General features: G+C 44.7%; 1 protein-coding gene across 2 annotated transcripts in view; it reads right to left on the reverse strand.

Moving 5' to 3' along the window:
* Positions 1 to 55: 55 nt before the first annotated feature.
* KLHL20 (kelch like family member 20) overlaps positions 56 to 20,444 on the reverse strand; it is a 57,275-nt gene continuing 36,886 nt past the window's right edge. Inside the window, exons 8-12 of one of the 2 annotated variants that reach the window (XM_020798510.3) lie at positions 18,840 to 18,983; positions 13,053 to 13,186; positions 11,895 to 12,103; positions 10,875 to 10,981; positions 56 to 5,202 (exon numbers count right to left, since the gene is read on the reverse strand). In XM_020798510.3, coding sequence (XP_020654169.1) covers positions 5,118 to 5,202; positions 10,875 to 10,981; positions 11,895 to 12,103; positions 13,053 to 13,186; positions 18,840 to 18,983 — 679 coding nt within the window. In that variant the 3' untranslated portion in view covers positions 56 to 5,117. The remainder of the gene's footprint in view (positions 5,203 to 10,874; positions 10,982 to 11,894; positions 12,104 to 13,052; positions 13,187 to 18,839; positions 18,984 to 20,444) is intronic. The other variant, XM_072998237.2, reaches the window with a different exon arrangement.

Below are 20,444 nucleotides of genomic sequence, written 5' to 3' on the forward strand. Positions count from 1 at the left end.
CTGAGGGAGGAGTGGTTCAGGCAAACTGAAGGGGAGACAAAAGAAAACACACACATACACACACACTGAGATTTTATTAAGGTAACTATTTACACAAGTTAACTCATGCTAGAAAAAGCATAAATGATATGTAAACAATTGTTTACAGAACACTTTTTGTTGTAAAGGTGCAAATGTTTAAATTGTAAACACAAAAGTGCCAACCATTAAGGGAAAAGGCAAGCTTTATTATCTAACATTTCCTGAAATTCTGTTTCTGTTGACTTTCCCCGGCAGTCTACCCACACTGAAAATGAAATTTATAAACAAAGTTACTTTATAAGAAAGGAAATGGCAGCCTATCTGAAACTCACTTGAATGCCTCTCTCCAAAGACTGTAACCCCCAAAGCAGCCTATATGGCACTACAGAAGGAGGATGCTGTACTGTCATGGCAATGGCAAATTACAAACTGTCGTCAGCTGTTTTGAACAAGTTATGCAGGGCTGCTCTTTTCTCCCACAAGCTCCCTCAATTCAGCCACAGCACTGACACTGTTGCAATGAAAAGTTTTAAGGCGTTTTACCACCCACTGAATTTTCAGTGATGTGGTCTCATAACTAGTTATGCAAGGGAATCCATACTTTTAAACATTATTTCATTGATAGTATGGCACCTGAGGCAACCTGTCTAATTAGAAATTAATGAAGATAAATGAATTGTTGCTTTGGACAGGGTACAGTGGGGTCTTGACTTGAGAACTTAATCCGTATTGGAAGGCGGTTCTCAAGTCAAAAAGTTCTCAAGTCAAATCTGCATTTCCCATAGGAATGCATTGAAAACCATTTGATCCGTATCTGCTCTTTTCCGTCCATAGAAACTAATGGGAAGCTGCTACACTGCCTTCGACCACTAGAGGGAGATATTTTATTTTTTTTTTCTTTAGGTCAAGAAAGGTTCAGGGAAGGCAGGGAAAAGACAGTCCAGGCAGTACAGTACCAGGCAGTCTGAAGACTGTCTCCCAATCCACTCTCTAAACGCTGGGAGGAGTGAGGAAGCAGACAGGCACCCTTTTCACTGGCCAACAGTTAACCGAAAGTTCACATTTTGCACTTTCCCTGCCTCCCACGTGGGTTTTTTTCAGTTCTTAACTCAAATCTAAGTACTTAAGTCAAGTCAATATTTTCCTATGAGAGTGGTTCTTAAGTCAAAATGTTCTTAACTCAAGCCGTTCTTAAGTCAAGACTCCACTGTAGTTTTTCTTTCTTTAATCACAAATGACAAATTACACCTCAGATGGAAATCACTATACTAGAGTCACACTAGTTCAGGCCCCCAGTATACTTACATTGGGCCAAAGTAGCTTATGAGTCTAAGAAGTTTTTAAATGGCACAGCCAACCAGTTTTTTTTTGCAGAAGAGTCACTGAAATGAACAGGAGCAACATAGGTGCTTCAATGTTTTTGCACTGCCTCTGTTCAGTTCTGAACAGCATGTGCAGAAGAACTTTCTCAGAGATTAAGCCCAAAGCTTGTAACTTTACTCCTTATGCCAATGATGAAATTATACACTTTTAAGTCTTCTGCTCTTACTGCACAGATCAACACTGAAGTCTATGTATTAGACACCTCTGTGGGTTTCCCCCCCAAATATATTCACTATGATCCAGACACCCACAGCCATCTAGAATGTCATACATGTGTATTCATGTAACCTGGGGGGGGGAATAAAAACATAGTATAAAAATATGTGTAGGGATCCTTCAGTCTTGAGAACCTATGATAACGTGCTGTGTATGGAGGACTTGGAACAGCGTCTAGTGTGGCTGAGAAGGCCAATTCGAGAGTGACAAACCCTTCCACAGTGAAGACAAAAACAATCTGTCCCCTGTCAGGCTCCCTGATTTTGCTGTGTTCGGGACTGCCTCTTTGCCTCGGCCTTCTGGACAAGGGTCTCTTCAAATTGGGAGAGGCTATGATGCAACGCCTGCCTCCAGGCTGAATGCTCAGATGTCAAGGTTTCTCATCTGTTGAGGTCCATTCCTAAGGCCTTCAGATCCCGCCTGCAGATATCCTTGTATCACAGCTGTGGTCTCCCTCTGGGGTGATTTCCCTGCACTAATTCTCCATACAGGAGATCTTTTGGAATCCGACCATCAGCCATTCTCACTACAAGCCCAAGCCAAAAATGCATCGGAGGCAACGCGTATGGAAGTTGTTCAGCTTCCTCTCCAGCTGTGCACAAAGGGTCTAGGACTCTCTGCAGTACAGGAGTGTGCTCAGGACACAGGCGCTATAGACATGGATCTTGGTATATGCCGTCAGCTTATTAAGCCGTACTCTTTGTGAGTCCAGAGAACATGGTAGCTCCTTTGCCAATGCGTTTATCCAGATCGACATCTAGGGAGAGAGTGTCAAGAGATCATTGAGGCAAGGTACACAAAGTCATGAACAACCTCCAATTCTTGTGTGGAGATAGTAATAGAGGGAGGTGAGTCCACGCCCTGGCCCATAACTTGTGTTTTCTTCAGGTTGATTGTTAGTCCAAAGTCTTGGCAGGCCTCGCTAAAACGGTTCATGTGTTGTTGGAGGTCTTCACCAGAGTGGACAACAATGGCTGCATCATTGGCAAAGAGGAAGGCTTGTATGCATTTCAGTTGGACTTTGGTCTTTGCTCTTAATCTAGTGATTAAAAAGCATTCTATCTGATCTAGTCCGGCGATAGACCCCTTCTATTGCAGTTCCAAAGGCATGCTTCAGCATGACAACAAAAAAGATCCCAAACAGGGTTGGCCCGAGGACACAGCCCTGTTTCACTCTGCTTTGGATGTCAAAGGGATCTGATGTTGAGCCATGAAAAACTACAGTGCCCTTCATTTCCTCATGAAAGGACTTGATGTTAAGGACTTCAGGTGGACATCCAATCTTGGGAAGTATTTTAAAAAGGTCATCCCTGCTAACGAAATCAAAGGCCTTTGTGAGATCTATGAAGATCACAAAGAGTGGCTGTCGTTGTTCCCTACATTTCTCCTGCAACTGTCTGAGGGGAAAATACCATGTCAGTGGTGGATCTATTAGCTCAAAATCCACACTGTGATTCTGGATAGTCTCTGTCTGCAAGCACCTGGAGTCTCTTCAGCACAACACAGGCAAGCAGCTTCCATACAACGCTGAGAAAAGAGATGCCACAGTAGTTACTGCAGTCGCCTTTGTCTCCTTTGTTCTTATACAATGTGACAGTGTTTGCATCCTTCATGTCCTGTGGTACTCCACCTTCCCTCCAGCAAAGACAAAAGACTACATATAGCTCGGTTGTGATGATCTCTTAACAGCACTTCAACAGGGATGTTATCTGTCCCAGGTGCCTTGCTGGAGGCGAGGGAATCTAAGGCCGCTTTTATTTCTGCTAAAGTTGGTTTGCTATTCAATTCTTCCAAGATAGGCAGGCACTCAATGTTATTTCATGCCTCTTTGGTTACTACATTCTCTCTGGAATACAGTGGACCCTCTACTTACGGAATGAATCCGTATTGGAACGGTGGCTGCAAGTCGAAAAGTCTGTAGGTCGAATCTCCATTGACCTACAATGCATTGAAAACTGATTAATCCCATAACTGGCAGTTTTTATTCTATTTTTGTTCCATTTTGGTTTTTTCTTCTGTATTGGGCTTAAAGCCTGCTTAATACCGTCATACATTCCCTTAACGTTACCGGTGTCCGCTGCTATCTGTATATGAGAACAGAGCTGAAGCCAATAATCGTTGGAACATCTCCTGGCAGCCTGTTAGACTTGGCTATGAGCAGCTCGAAGAGCCTGCAAGTTGTACTCACTAGGACAGGCTTTGTATACCGCTAGAACTTTCCTCTTATCCTCAGTGGCTGGCAACTCCTCCGAAGGGGCTTCAAACAAGTGGGCCGTCTTTTTGGTCTTCTTGCTAAATGTGGACAAGGTGGTGTTATAAACAGCGTTCTTGAAATGTTCCCGTCATTCAGGTGCATTTGCATCAGCCAGGCCTGGAAGGGTTTCCTCAAGCGCTTTGGCAAATTACTCCACCTTTCTTTGATCATGAGTCGTGCTGATGTCAATACGTGGTCTTCCTTCTTTTTTCATGTGATACAATCTCTTTGTTTAGTTTTACTCTACAACACACTAGGGAGTGATCAGTATCGCAATCAGCTCTCTGGTAACTGTGCGTGATCATAATACTAGGAAGGCTAGAACATCTAGTGAGGATCAAATTGAGCTGATGCCAATGTTTGGATCTTGGATGTCTCCGGGAAACTCTGTGTTGAGGCTTCGTATTGAAGAACATGTTGCTGACACAACAACCATAAAAACAGCAAAACTCCAGCAAGCGTTGGCCATTTTCATTCATCTTCCCAATGCCAAAACAGCCTAGACAAGTGGGCCAAGAATTGTGATCAGCACCAACTCTAGCGTTAAAGTCTCTAAGAATGAACAGTGGCTCTCTCAGGGACTTTTTTGATAATAGCTGCCAGATCGTATAAAAATATATGGTACAAATTAAATAGAACAAGTCTCAGTATACAGAAAATTTCCTGTAAAATGCAGTCTTTGTACAATATTTATTTTAAGAAAAATTCACCAACAGCATCTTCCGCCCAAACTCTATTGCCACGAATGAGGTCTGTATAAATTCAGTTCATTTCAACTGGGTGGGTTCAGAAGGTGATCCTGTTTGGCTCCATCCTCTTTTTAAACTAGGCAAATTAAATCTTCAGAAACATTATTTGACCATGACAGATCCTTCTCTGTGGGCTTCTTTGTTTGATGGAACACATGCACACCTTGAGGAAGAGGTCACTGCTTAGAGTAATATTAAATTCTGGGTTCTTCAGAGAGATCATAAAATGGAGATGAGGAGACAAAGACAAGGAAAATGGTGTGTTCCAGGTAGTTTCCTGGACTGACTAGTGTGGTCTTCTGTAACCACAGTAGAGGAGGGGATATATGTTTGCAACATCCACTGTAGTTGAAGAGGAAGAGGCACGGAAGAGGCACCAGCAAGGAGTGTTCAGTGTGATTGTATTTTACTAGAACCTCCAAAAAGTCAGAAGTCCCCAAGCTGACCTATTTCAATAGGAGTGTACACAAAGGGGAATTTCTCCCATTGGGCTTTTACCATATATGGGATTCACAATGTGTCATTTTGATAACTCCCACACCACCTCCAAGCCGACGATAGTTCATTCCTCCATAGAGTCTGTAAAAATAAAGGTACAGTAACGTTTATTATTCCAATTTAACTATTATTCCTACAGAATACAAAGTACAAAAGCCAAAGAATGCTAACTGGAGGGGGACTCAAAATGAATATATAGGAATATACATGCAGTGGCCAAATAGGAGGAAATATCTCATATTTCAATAGCCATTCAGTTTAAATAGCTGTAACCAGTTTTCTCCTTTTGAAAAGCACATTCATTTCCTTATTCTGAGTCGTGTCAAAGGAAAAATGAAATTATTTTCAGTTTGGACAGTTTTCAGTTTTAACCATTGGTGGAGCCACAGGATTTATAGTATGCCTTGCCTTTTTTTGTTTAAAAAATCCACTTCCTTATGGAAGTTCTCTGTATTAAAAAAGTGAAGCAGGAGTCTAGCCATAAAAAAGTTGGTTCAAACAGAAAATGTTACAACTGCTCGTGTAAGCCGCCTAGAGTGGTCCTAGTAACCAGATAGGCGGGTATGAATGAATGAATGAATGAATGAATAAATGAATAAATAAATGAATAAATAAATAAATAAAAAATTGACTCTTCAAGCATCTCAGCTTTTATTTTCCACACTATGTTGTAATATGGTGAACAACCCTTCCTAAGCTTCTGCAAAGGCACGCATAAGATTAGACTACAATGCAAGTGTGTATTACAACGCAAGTACCGGGTGATACTACTGAAGTGAAAGAAGTCAAGTGAGTTTGCAGAACTGAGCATTTCTTGATACAGAATTTGAAGGACCTTAGAAAAATGTAGTTATGTTTTAGAGCCTGTATTACATTGAAAACTCTTGGCTGGACATGGGGAGGAATAAAAAAAACAGGTCGTGATATTCATAAAAATTGCTGATTCGTTAAATAGTCATCCCTTCATATTTGTCAGTTCCAGAGAGCCTGACAAATACGAAGGGACGAATATTGCCCCATTTGCATTCATCCCCCATAGGACGAATTCCTTCCTATGGCCTTCCCATTCTGCATATGGGCCTGCCGATCAGTTGACCGATAGGCAGCCACCCAACCCCCCCACAGCCTATCCCCTGCCCCCTTCCTCTCCCTACCTTAGTTGCTGCCACCATCCGGCACCACTGTCATCCATCGCTGCCCACTGCAGTGGCCTCTGCAGCCATGGCCTGCAGTAAGGGACACTGGCTGCCCTTTGCAAAGATGGTGGTTGTGGCTTCATTTAGGGTAGGGAAGCTGCAGCTGCAATCTTTGCAAAGGGCAGCCTGGATTCCCTTAGCCTGCCTTAAGGGAATCCAGGCTGTGTGTGTGTGTGTTTAGTCGTTTAGTCGTGTCCGACTCTTCGTGACCCCATGGACCAGAGCACGCCAGGCCCTCCTGTCTTCTACTGCCTCCCGGAGTTGTGTCAGGTTCATGTTGGTTGCTTCGCAGACACTGTCCAGCCATCTCATCCTCGGTCGTCCCCTTCTCCTTTTGCCATCACACCTTCCTAACATCAAGGTTTTTTCCAAGGACTCTTTTCTTCTCATGAGATGGCCAAAGTACTGGAGCCTCAGCTTCAGGATCTGTCCTTCAAGTGAGCATTCAGGGTTCATTTCCTTTAGAACTGATAGGTTTGTTCTCCTTGCAGTCCAGGGGATTCTCAAGAGCCTCCTCCAGCACCACAATTCAAAGGCATCAATTCTTCGGCGGTCTGCTTTCTTTATGGTCCAGCTCTCACTTCCATACATCACTACAGGAAAAACCATAGCTTTGACTATTCGGACTTTTGTTGGCAAGGTGATGTCTCTGCTTTTCAAGATGCTGTCAAGATTTGTCATCGCTTTCCTCCCAAGAAGAAGGCGTCTTTTAATTTCAGGGCTGCTGTCTCCATCTGCAGTGATCATGGAGTCCAGGAAGATAAAATTTGACACTGCCTCCATATCTTCCCCTTCTATTTCCCAGGAGGTGATGGGACCAGTGGCCATGATCTTAGTTTTTTTGATGTTAAGTTTCAGACCGTTTTTTGCACTTTCCTCTTTCACTCTCATTACAAGGTTCTTTAATTCCTCCTCACTTTCTGCCATCAGAGTGGTATCATCTGCATATCGGAGGTTGTTGATATTTCTTCCGGCAATCTTAGTTCCGGCTTGGGTTTCTTCCAGTCCAGCCTTCCGCATGATGTATTCTGCATATAAGTTAAATAAGCTGGGGGACAATATACAGCCTTGCCGTACTCCTTTCCCAATTTTGAACCACTCAGTTGTTCCATGACCAGTTCTAACTGTTGCTTCCTGTCCCACATATAGGTTTCTCAGGAGACAGATAAAGTGGTCAGGCACTCCCATTACTTTAAGAACTTGCCATAGTCCACACAGTCAAAGGCTTTCGCATAGTCAATGAAGCAGAAGTAGATATTTTTCTGGAACTCTCTGGCTTTCTCCATAATCCAGCACAAGTTAGCAATTTGGTCTCGAGTTCCTCTGCCTCTTCGGAATCCAGCTTGTACTTCTGGGAGTTACCGGTCCACATACTGCTGAAGCCTACCTTGTAGGATTTTGAGCATAACCTTGCTAGCGTGCGAAATGAGTGCAATTGTACGGTAGTTAGAGCATTCTTTGGCACTGCCTTTCTTTGGGATTGGGATGTAGACTGATCTTTTCCAATCCTCTGGCCACTGTTGAGTTTTCCAAACTTGCTGGCATATTGAATGTAGCACCTTAACAGCATCATCTTTCAAGATTTTAAATAGTTCAACTGGAATGCCATCACCTCCACTGGCCTTGTTGTTAGCCAGGCTTTCTAAGGCCCACTTGACTTCGCTCTCCAGGATGTCTGGCTCAAGGTCAGCAACTACATTGTCTGGGTTGTCCGGGATATCCAAATCTTTCTGATATAATTCCTCTGTGTATTCTTGCCACCTCTTCTTGACGTCTTCTGCTTCTGTTAGGTCCCTCCCATTTTTGTCTTTTATCATGTTCATCTTTGCGCAAAATGTTCCTCTAATATGTCCAATTTTCCTGAACAGATCTCTGGTCTTTCCTTTTCTGTTATCTTCCTCTATTTCTTTGCATTGTTCATTTAAGAAGGCCCTCTTGTCTCTCCTTGCTATTCTTTGGAAGTCTGCATTCAAGTTTCTGTAACTTTCCCTATCTCCCTTGCATTTTGCTTCCCTTCTCCTCTCTGCTATTTCTAAGGCCTCGTTGGACAGCCACTTTGCTTTCTTGCATTTCCTTTTCTTTGGGATGGTTTTCGTTGCTGCCTCCTGGACAATGTTACGAGCCTCTATCCAAAGTTCTTCAAGCACTCTGTCCACCAAATCTAGTTCCTTAAATCTGTTCTTTACTTCCACTGTGTATTCATAAGGGATTTGGTTTAGATCAGGGGTGTCCAACCTTTCACCTTCCCTGGGCCACATTAGAAGATGAAAATTTGGTTTGGGCCGCACATACATTTGGTTTGGGTCGCATGGGGAGGCAGCCCTAGCTGTCCTCTGCAGCCCCGCTCCAAGTGTGCTTACCGGCAGCTGCAATCTCAGACAGCAGAGGCTGCCAGCTTCAACTCCGGCAGCTTTATGGGGCCGGGGGGGGGTCCACCTATTGACAGGGACAGTGCAATGCAGTCACGCAGCCCCCTGTCCCCTCCCCTCCCACTCCTTCCTTCCCTCCCCCCCACCGTTGTGACATGCCCTGGCTGCATTCTGGCTGCAAGCGCCAGCAGTGTAACCTGAAATTTTAGAATTTTTTTTAAAATAAAAAATTGCACTGGGCCGCATTATGAGCTGACCTGGGCCGCATGTGGCCCTCGGGCCGCGGGTTGGACAAGCCTGGTTTAGATTATACCTGAGTGGCCCAGTGGTTTTTCCTAATCTCTTCAGTCTAAGCTTGAATTTTGCTATGAGAAGCTGATGATCAGAACCGCAGTCAGCTCCAGGTCTTGTTTTTGCTGACTGTATAGAACTTCTCCATCTTTGGCTGCAGAGAATATAATCAATCTGATTTCGATATTGCCCATCTGGTGATTTCCATGTATAGAGTCGCCTCTTGTGTTGTTGGAAAAGAGTGTTTGTGATGACCAGCTTATTCTCTTGACAAAACTCTATTAGCCTTTGTCCTGCTTCGTTCTGAACTCCAAGGCCAAACTTCCCTGTTGTTCCTTTTATCTCTTGGCTCCCTACTTTAGCATTCCAGTCCCCTAGAATGAGAAGAACATCTTTCTTTGGTGTCAGTTCTAGAAGGTGTTGTAAATCTTCATAGAATTGTTCAATTTCAGTCTCCTCAGCAATGCTGGTTGGTGCATAAACTTGGATTATTGTGATGTTGAATGGTCTGCCTTGGATTCGTATTGACATCATTCTATCATTTTTGAGATTGTATCCCATTACAGCTTTTCCCACTCTTTTGTTGACTATGAGGGCTACTCCATTCCTTCTACGGGATTCTTGCCCACAATAGTAGATATGATAATCATCTGAGCTGAATTCGCCCATTCCTGTCCATTAGTTCACTGATGCCCAGGATGTCGATGTTTATTCTTGCCATCTCCTGTTTGACCACCTCCAGCTTCCCAACATTCATAGATCTTACATTCCAGGTTCCTATGCAGTATTTTTCTTTGCAGCATTGGATTTTCCTTTCACTTCCAGGCACGTCCACAGCTGAGTGTCCTTTCGGCTTTGGCCCAGCCACTTCATTAGCTCTGGAGCTACTTGTACTTGTCCTCCACTCTTCCTCAGTAGCATGTTGGACGCCTTCCGACCTGAGGGGCCCATCTTCCAGCGTCATATCTTTTAGCCTTTTGTTTCTGATCATGGGGCGTTTTTGGCAAAGATACTGGAGTGGTTTGCCATTTCCTACTCCAGGTGGATTGCGTTTAGTCGGAACTCTCCACTATGTCCTGTCCGTCTTGGGTGTCCCTGCACGGCATAGCCCATAGCTTCTCTGAGTTACTCAAGTCCCTTCGCCACGACAAGGCAGCAATCCATGAAAGAGGCAATCCAGGCTGCCCTTTGCAAAGATGGAGGCTGCAGCTTCCCTACCTTCAATGAAGCCGCAGCTGCCATCTTTGCAAAGAGCAGCCAGTGTCCCTTACTGCAGGCCATATCAGTGGAGGCCAGCTGGAGACCAATGCTATGGGGGCGGCAGCGACAGCGGTGAGGGGGGTGGCGGGGGTCAGGTTTTGTTTTTTAACACAGCCTCTGTCTAACTCCCCCACCCCTGAATTGACAGATTCATGCTTTATCAGTTGATTGGGGGAAGCTTCATGCTTTGTCAACTTTGACAGATCATGAACCAGGACGAACTGCCAAAATGGTGATTCATCCCCATCTCTATTCATAAGTTTAATGCAAAGGCTGGTCCAGGAATGACATCAAACTGTTGTTTGGTATTACATGGAACGTCCTGCTCTTCCTCTCCCTTATACTGAGATAAAACATGATTTGTAATAATGTTTGAACCAAGCAGACTGCAGTTTGTCCACAACTCATAGTTTATGTTGAAATACATATTAGAAGACATTTTCAATTTGGTTTCCAGTTTTCATTTTTGAAAAACAAGTAGTCTGACTAATTAAAATGAAAAAGGGCAAACTATAGGAAAGGGAGTATACAAGCTGAAATTGGTTCATGTAATGCAATACTGGAGTTTGTCATTATATCTGAGGTAATTTTGTTCTATTTCTGCACTCTCTCCCATATTATATGTTAAATTGTTTACCTCCAGGTGTTGGCATCTGGATCAAATACTTCAATAGTTTTCAAATATGTTGTACCATCAAAACCTCCCACAGCCATTAGCTGTCCATTCACTACAGCAAGGCCAACCTAAAAGACAATGATCACATTAGTTATTTCTGTAAGCTGGGATGCTATGCTCTTACAGGTTTTTGAGACCTATTCTTCTCTGAAATACTGTGGGAGATTGGGTCATGTATGCAATACACACTTTTCTTCTGATGGAAGATATAGTAATTAGTTTAGCTAACTGATAGCTCAAATTTTCTCCCTCAGTACACTTAAGACTCTACAATCCAGAACCTATGGAATTGTTCTGTCTTTGCTCTTAGGGTCAATACTTTATGTCCAAAATGCATAAACTTAATTTGCAAGCTCTATAAAAACCTATTTTGAAGAGAGGGATTGCATACATCTGGCCTATGTGCAGAAATCCTATTTAAATACTTCATGCAAGAAGACCATCCTTTTGAAAGTTAATTTCAAAAGAAACATTAAAAACATTTTATTTCGGCATACTGCACTTTATAAATTACTAGTAAAATGCATATTGACATAAAGCCAGTCTTCTGAATAGGTTTTGGCCTTGCTGAAACAGGCAACATACCAGGGGGTGCTGATAAATATTGAGCCTTTCCCAGAAAAAAATGAGCTAGGAATCTGTAACTGCCACACTATTCTACATATTCCCCCAGGAAGTCAATACACTTGCAACGTATGTCCTGCAGCTTCTTAAGTCCCTGCAAATAAAATTCTTCCAACTGCTGGTGTAACCACTCATTTGCAGCATGTTTTTCGGGGAAAGGCTCAATGCTTCTCAGCACCCCCTCATATGAATTTTTTTAAAAAAACAGCTACATTATTTTTGTAAAATTTAATTGTCACATTTTGCATTCTAAAGTCATATGGGTCTGTTTATCAAACTTATTCCCAATCAAAGGCCTCTTTTGTATCTTATAATAGAAATTCAGCAGAAATGGCAGCTAAATCAAACAAAGCTTACCCCACTGCGGCGTGATGTCATAGCAACAACAGGGGACCACTGGTTGGTTCTGGGGTTGTATCGTTCAGCACTGCTAAGTTCAGTAGTATCATCTCTGCCTCCTACAGCATAGATCATGTCTTGATACACAGCACAACCAAGGTGCTTACGTCTGGTGCCCATGGGGGCAATTGTATGCCAACGGTTCTCCTGAGGGTTGTAGCGCTCCACTGTGGACAATTTGTATGGTAGTGGTCAAGAAGTAAAGAAATCTAGCAAGTGAAAAGAAAATAAACAACCGGGCTGCCCTGCTCTCCCCCCCCAATATTAAAGTAAGTATATATTAATTTCCATCATAAGTATATGAGAAGTTTTTTTAGAATCTTACATACTGTCTATTTATTTATTTGTTTGTTTGTTTATTTATTTATTTATTTATTTATTTGTTTGGGTGCAAGGAACCTTTCTAGGCTGTCGGTCTGTCCAGCACTAACCAATCATTCCCTCCCAATTCTGAATTCAAAGAGCCCTCCCGGCCTCTTTGCTGAGTGTTCTCTTTCTCCCTCTTTTGTCTGAAGTCAGTAGTTTGCCATTTGCTGTTTCCAACTGTTAAGTAATGATACATTTTTTTCCTCCCACAAATGTCTGAGTAGGAGCATTGAGACTGTCTGTATAAAAATAAGGCATTCTCCTCTGTGCTTCTATCAAAAGGATACTTTTTACCATAATTTCAACACCCTCTAGCTTCTAATTTTCAAAAGTGACAAGAAAATAGACAAGCAGAACATGAGCTCAGCTGACCATGAATGCTTGAGAGATACAAGGTATGGCAGCTATGAACCACTGGGCTCCTCTCACCTGTCACATTTATTAGCAACTGATAGGCCTATTTTACAGGAACATGAGAACACTGAAGAGCTAGAGGTTTCCAAAAAATGTTCTACCAAACTAAAACCTACGGAAAGTGCCTATCAAAGGTACCCAGATACATATTTGGACTTAACTGAACTATATAATATAGAATTAATGCATCATGTCAACTTTATAAAATCAGAGCTAGTCCCCATTGCCACCTAGAAGTACAGTTTTCTAAACTATTTCAAATGTGTAAAAGTTAGTAGCATCTAATAGGTAACCTAGTGATAACAAGCACATGGAAGGTAATTATGTGGGCAATACCTGTATTCAGAGGTGATGTCCCATCAGAGCCTCCAACAGCATAAAGAAAGCCCCCTAGCACAGCCACAGCTACCCCAAGGCGTCTGGTACTCATGGAAGCCACTCGAGTCCATTTATTCTCCTTTGGATCATATCTGAGGTTGGAGCGAAAGGAGCATCTCATTTCAAGTACAACTACCTCGACCTCCTTCCAGAGATCACACAGGCTTTAGCATAGTGCTTACCTCCTCTGACCTGTGAACATCCTGCAGGCTTCCACCTCTTAGCAAAATTAAGGCCTTGCTGTAAGTGGGCTGCCTCCACCTTCCCCTCCCACTGATGTGTGCTGCCTCATTGAAGGAAAATAAGCCTTTGAAACAGAAGCTTCTGCAGGGGCCCTAACAGCACCAGCATTTCTGCTTTCTGGAGAGATGTCCCTGAGCATCTCCCAAACCAGGAAAGCACTCTGCGGGTGACTGTGGCGGGATGATCCCTCTGTGGAACTCTGACTTGTGGCCACCTGCTTACAGGATTATGGCTGACTGTTAAGTCATCTGCTTCTACCTTCTCTCATTGAAGTGTGCCATTAGGCTGAGGGAAGTGGTGGCTTTAAAATCAGCTTCTATAGAGGTGGCCCCACCACTGGCAGGGATGCTGCCAAAAGAGGTGTGTGTTTAAAGGCCAGGCTTTTTGCTTGGAGGGGTTAATTTTTCATTTGGCTTCCTGTTTGTTATTGCTTGGTGTGCTATATTGATAAAGTTACTGTCTACTGTGGGAAGGAAACTGTCTTTTAAATTTGGAGTGTGGTGAGAGGGAACAGGGAACAGCCATTGAAATAATACAAGGTAGGGGGGATATGGTGAGGGGAGTCAAGTATATCACCATAAGAGGATGGAAGGAATGGCATCTTGGCTACACCCCAACTATTTTCTAATTCAGTCAGTCTGCATGATCTTGGCAATGGTCCCCTTATGTTAAGAGAGCTGCTGCTGAATGCCAGGCCAGTGAAAAAGAAAACATCAGCCATCCAGGACTTCATCCTGGATGAACAAGCTGACATGGCATGGAAGAAGCTGGGGGAGGAGTCAGTCTCTCCCAGCTCTGCCCGCCTGTGCAACAGATGGCCATGCTTGGGGATGGGGAGGTGGAACTGCTATAGTTTATCACAATACTGTTCCACTCTCCAGGTGTTCTGTCCCACAATTCGCAAGGCTTGAGTGTGTCTATCTGAAAGGGGGTGCCTGGGACAGAACAGGAATTCTGTTGACATACCGTCCACCCTGCTGCTCAACAGTCTCCCTCAGCAGACTGAATTTGTCCTGGAAGTGATGCTAAACTTGTGTTACTCTGACTCTTTAATATCCATGCTGAGGCCACCTTATTAGAAGCGGCTCAGAACTTCATGTCCTCCATGACAACCATGCCCAAGTGGTTTTTCTCCCCACTCACAATACAAGACACAATGATGGTGAGCTTGGTGTGGAGGAACTCTGTAGTTTTGTTGTCATGGTCAGATCACTACTTCATAGGGTTTAATTGAAACTCACAATCTCTGCAAAAGTGGAAGACTGATTAGGATGATCTGCCCCATGAGACTGATGGATGAGGCTTTCTGATGGCTCTTTGGGAGTTTGTCACCTTGACAGGTGGTCTTGCTGGCCAGTCCTGGCCAAGGGTGTGAACACAATGCCCTCTCCCGTGGAGTAGAATCATATGAGCCCCCTGGTTTGCCAGGGGTCTGGCAGTAATGGAATGGCTACCAGAGCAATGATGCTGGAAACTCAGACCAAATTCGACCAGACGCAGGCTAGAGCTCATCTGAAGGCCTATTTGGTGGCAGTGGTGGCTGCAGTGAAGAAAGTATTTTTCTCAGCCACCACTGCATCTGCAGAGTTGTCTTGAGTGGTTAGAGCCCCAAAATATGCCCCACCAAAGGAACAAAGTGCTGACCACTTCGGTACACACTGTAAGGAATCTGCATGATTTTTTAAGCAAAGTTTCTCAGATATACTCCAACTTGGATGCTGTTGAAACAGGACCTGCAGATGTAATGCTGGCCTCTGCTTGTCCCATATTAATGGGTATGTTTCAGTCTTGCAGGCTGAGGATGTGGATAGGAAAGCCATCACGTGTGTGCTTATAAACACAACCAGAGGGGGACTGGCCAAGTGGGTAAGGGGAATGGTGAATGCCTCCCTGCAGCAAGGCAGGGTCCCAACATGCTTAAAGAAGGCAGTATTGAGGCCATTACTAGGGGGAAAAGCCCTCTTTAAATCCTACTGTCCTGGGCAAGTCTAAAATATTCAATTTCTGGGCAAGGTACTGGAGCATGTGGTGATTTCTCAGTTCCACGGACTCCTGGATGAAGCTGATTATCTAGACTCATTTCAATCTGGCTTCAGGCCAGACTATGGGATGGAGACACTTTGGTTGCCTTGGTGGATGACCTGCACTGCGAAATGAACAGGGGAGTGTTTCCTTGTTTCGGGTAGAGTTTGGGGTTCGATGTCATTGGTATGCTGATTACATCCAACTCTCTCCTTTTCATCTAATTCTAAGGAAACTGTCTTGGTTCTAAACTGGTCAGTCATGGGTCGATGAGGTCAAATAAAATGAAACAATCCAGATGAGACAGAGGTGCTCTTGGGACAATTAAAAGACAGGTGAAGGAATAGAGCTAAAACCTGTCCTGAATGGGGTTCTGCTCCTGAAACCTCAGGTCTCCAAGCTTGAATGTACTCTTGAATTAATTTCTGAGCCTGGATGCCCAGACTTCAGTGGTAGCCAAGTTTACATTTGCTTAGTTAAAATTTAGCCTGCCAGCTGCACTCATTATTTGAGATGCCTCATTTGGTTAATGACACATACCTTAGTTATATCCAGCTTGGATTACCGTTAATGCTTTCTGTGGGTTGCCCCTGCAGAGGGTTCAGAATAGAGATGGGCACGAATCAACCAAGTGGCAATTCATCTTGGTTCATTGTGGTGCACAAACCATGAATTTCCCCTGAATTGAACCATGTACCACTTCGTTGGTTTGTCAGGCCTATAAAACACCCATCCTGGCACCTAGAGACACCAAAACTGCAGAGAAACCGCCCCTGACTCTTCTCTACTACCTCTCCCATGACTGGTCAAGTTTGGGTTTTGGACGTCCGAATTATACACCTGCAAAATAGGTCCCCCCAGGAAAGTTCCCCTTAGCAGCTGGCTGGGGGGAATTCCAACACTGGTTCACACCAGGGAGCATGCCTAACAGAGATGGCATATAAGTACTCTGGTTCCTCTGACTTACAGAGGCAGGCAGAATGGTTCCCCTGAATGGCAGAAGCATGAGAAAGGTTGAAGTGACTGACAGAGGTGGTTCTGAATTTGGTGGGTTGAAGAGGCTGGAATGGGACCCCTATCTCATTGGGTTCGATGAAGGGAAGCCTAACAAGGGAATGCTAACCTTTATGAATGTCAACCTCTCCACAGTTAATGGACCAAGATGGGAGCAGCAGGATTGGAGCATGTCACTCAGATGTGAAAATACACACTCACGCTGGATACTGGTAGGGGCAATGGAAAGGCTGTCCATGGCCACAGTGGACAACTCTGGCCAGATGCCCATTTTATGTACCCAGTACCGTAGGTGATTTGATCTGGGGGGCTGGGTGGGCTCTGCCAGGTACTGTTGCATCATGTCTTCTGCTGCTTGTGTGCCCTATTTGTAGTGGCAACTGCCCAGCTTACCACCATGCTCCAATAATGTGGACTGGATTCCTTGCCACAAGAAGTCCCTGCACATGGCTCCTGAGAATTTTCCTCCCCCATGTATTCCTCGTGCACTTGCACATACATGGCATGCTCCCAGCACCCTGTGGACCTGAATGCAGAGATTGGTTTTCCATTCCTCCAGCTCCACAGTGCATGACATCAAGCTGCCCTAGATGTGCGAACCACAGAGGCAAGCCAAGCAGTAAACTCTGTCTCTACAAAGAGGATGGAGTCACTTCCGTATGTCTGCCCACAACCTAAACACCAAGACTGTGGCCTATGGAAGACCTCTGAGAAAAAAACAAACTACATAGCCTGGTCGAGTGAGTAAGGGGGATGACTTGCCTCAGGCTTGCATCATAACCACACAAAGCATCTGTCATCTCCTGGAAGAGCTCAAGCACCTGCACCATGTGGGGTAGGGCAAGCCAATCTATGGCCGCTCTTCCCCTGGGCAGAATGGGCATGAAGGACATGGTGTCCTCCAAAATAGTCTTCTGCTCCTCTTGACATGAGATTATCTTGTAGTTGGAGTTTCAGTAGGTTGGCAGGTCCTGCAGGAGAACATGTTCCTCCTGCCTCAACTCCTGTCTCTCATGAAGCCAACAGGCAGCCTTCAAGCTGCATGAGAAATGGCTCACCAGGTGGTGGCACTTCTCTCAGAGTGTGCCCACGTCTCCTGTGTACCTGTGTCCCGCTCAGACATGATTTTGCTCCCCAGGCAAATGGCATCACACACAAGATGCAACTTGTGCACCATGCACACCATGCCCTCAAAGCCTGCCACACTGAACGCCGCCAGCACATTTCTCCCAGCATCTGCCACAGATGACATCATCCTCTGTTGCCCTCTCATCCAGTGGCAAGACACTCATCTGCAGTGTTTCTCTCCATTGCCAGAGCCTTCGTGGTCCTTGCCTACAGCAGAACAGCTGTGCAACCTGGTGGCAGAAGGAGGATCTCCCGTTTGATGTCACCCTTCAGGTTCAGCTAATGGTTCGGGGCGGGGGCAGATTTGTACCACAGGACAAAAAAAAAATTAGCAAATGCTGGAAAGCTGTGGTTTCCACAGTCAATGATGGAAGCTCAAGCAGGGCCATCATCTCAGCAACAAGATGAATGCCTGCTTTGTATGCCTTGTCCTTGGACCACCTGCTCCAGATTGCTGCAGCCCCAATGGGAACAACGTCCTGGAGCATGGTCTGCCTTAAGTTCACATTAAGCAACAGCCGTCGTGCCTGCCCCCCCTTTTAACCAGTGATGACTCCTTCTCCCTCCCCACCTTTTCCCCTGGTTCTGATCTCTTCCTCCTCCTAGACGGTGATAAACACCCTTCGGCAGATAAGAGATCAGGGCAGCAGTGGTGAGCAAAGACCCTGTCACTTCTGGTTCAGAGTCCTAGGAGAATTCTGGATCCTTTTCAACCAGTAACTCCTCGGATTTCTTTACGAAAAGCAGCTCTTCTTCAAGCACCTGAGGAAGCTGTGTTTCCATCTCCACCTGAATTAGTGATTTCTGATTAATTTTCATATTTGTTTTTTGATTCGTGCCCATCTCTAGTTCAGAAACTTCAACTGGTTCAAAATGCTGCTGCCAGACTGCTGACTGGAGCCAGTTATTACAGGAAGCATGCTATAACCCCTGCTATAACAACTGCACTGATTACCAGGCCATTTCCAAGCTCAATTCAAACGGCTGGTTATGACCTATAAAACCCTAAAAATGTTGAGTCTAGGCCATCTGAAGGACTGCATCTTGCCATATGAAGCTTCCCAGCCCTTAAGATCTTCAGTCCCATTGCCACAGCAGGCTTTTAATAACTGGCTGAGTCCCTTGATGTTGATTTTGTGTTCTAAATTTGTTTTTATAGTTCTTCATACTTTTAAATAATTAAAGGCTTTTTAATTATTATTGCAGCTTTTAATTGCTTTTTAATCTGTAATTTGTTGGCTTTTTAGTACTGTTTTTAACACTGTGAGCTGCTTTCGGTCCCCTCACCAGGAGGAAAATTGCCTATAAACGAGACTAAATAAACAACAACTTAAATACCTTTCAACAATATTGAGACAGGAAACACCATCCTGACCTCCCACAGCATACAAGTAGCCACCAAGAACTGCCACTCCGACACTGGTTCTGCAGGTGCTGGTGGGTGCCACATCGCTGCTCCACTGATTGGTCTTTGGGTCATATCTAGAAAGGACACACACGTCAGACCTTCGTGATAATCTCCGCTAGGCCGTCCAATCTTTTCTCACAGGGCAACATTTTCTTGTTACCTGCTATCCTGTCCTCAAAGCTTCTGTTTAGCGTAACCCATAAAGAGCTTAAAAGCAAGGAGTAGGATGACCAACCACGAGAAAAGAAAGCAAAACAATTCCAGGCACAGCCTCCTTTGTCTCAACTTTCAGATTGCAAGTGGTCTTGGAGGATACCAACTGTGGTATTCTACCCCATTCCACTGTTCTAACTCTGTTTTGAAGTATGTTTTTAAATTATGCCAGGATAAGTAATTTTTAATCTAAGCAGGATTTAAAATATAATATATAAATACAAATATAAATGTTGCTGTTATATGCCTTCAAGTCGGAAATAATCTATAGTGATCCTAATAGGGCTTCCAAGGTAGGTGAGATATTCAAGGATTGGTTTTATCAGTTCCAATCCCCCAGTGAGTTACCATGACTGAGCAGGGATTTTAAACCCAGGCTTCCTAAGTCCTAGTCTGTCACTCTACTTCTACATGCTTCTATCCTATGTGCTAGCACAGCACTCTGCAACATCCTTTACAATAGGAAGCATATAGCAAATTTAGCATAGAGCTGTGGTTAGAGTAGGACCATTTGCATCAATAGGCCTAGTCTAGTGTGATTTACTACAACAGAATTTTAGCCAATAAGTTCTAAAAGCAGTTTTCTGAATAAGCCTCTGGGTATTCCCCCCCCCCCGTACAATTACTATGGTTCATGCCAGAGTATTGCTTTGTGGTTACAAGGGTTTCTCATTTAGATTGTGATCTTGTGAAAGCTATACAATCCCACTGCCAGAAGTAGGGAATGGTACAGTACTTCTTAGTACTTCATACCTAGAAAACCTTGGAAAAAGTTCTGCGTAAGCTACAATCAACTTGGTGGCATGTAATTATTATATATCAAACTACCATATATGCCGCCGTACAAGGCGACCGGCCGTATAAGACGACCACCCAAAATGCGGTGCCGGAAATTCATGGCCAGCGGGGAGGAGGGCGAGGAAGAGGCTTGGGGGGGTGGCGGCAGGAAGAGGAGGAGGAGGAAGAGGGGAAGCAAGGGGAGTGGCGGCCAAGCACGTGCACCGCTGGCTCAGCAGCGCAGCGCGGCGGGCAGCCCGGCGGCAGGCTCTGGCCGCTCAGGCATGGCAGGCTGTGCTTCCCTCCCTCCATCTGCCTGCCTGCCTGCCCGCCTGCCTTCCTCCCTGGCGGCAGGAGGAGGAGGAGGAGGAGGAGGAGGAGAAAAAGGGAAACGGGCGGGTGGTGAGCGAACGAGCGCGCTGGCTCAGCAGTGAGAGGGTAAGAAAGAGGGAAAGAGGCTGAGCAGGCGGCGGCAGGAGGAGGAGGAGGAAAAGGGAAACGGGCAGGTGGCGGCGAGTGCATGCGCTGCTGGATCAGCGGCGCGG

The sequence above is a fragment of the Pogona vitticeps genome, chromosome 4, assembly GCF_051106095.1.
Source record: "Pogona vitticeps strain Pit_001003342236 chromosome 4, PviZW2.1, whole genome shotgun sequence".
Classification (NCBI taxonomy): domain Eukaryota; kingdom Metazoa; phylum Chordata; class Lepidosauria; order Squamata; family Agamidae; genus Pogona; species Pogona vitticeps.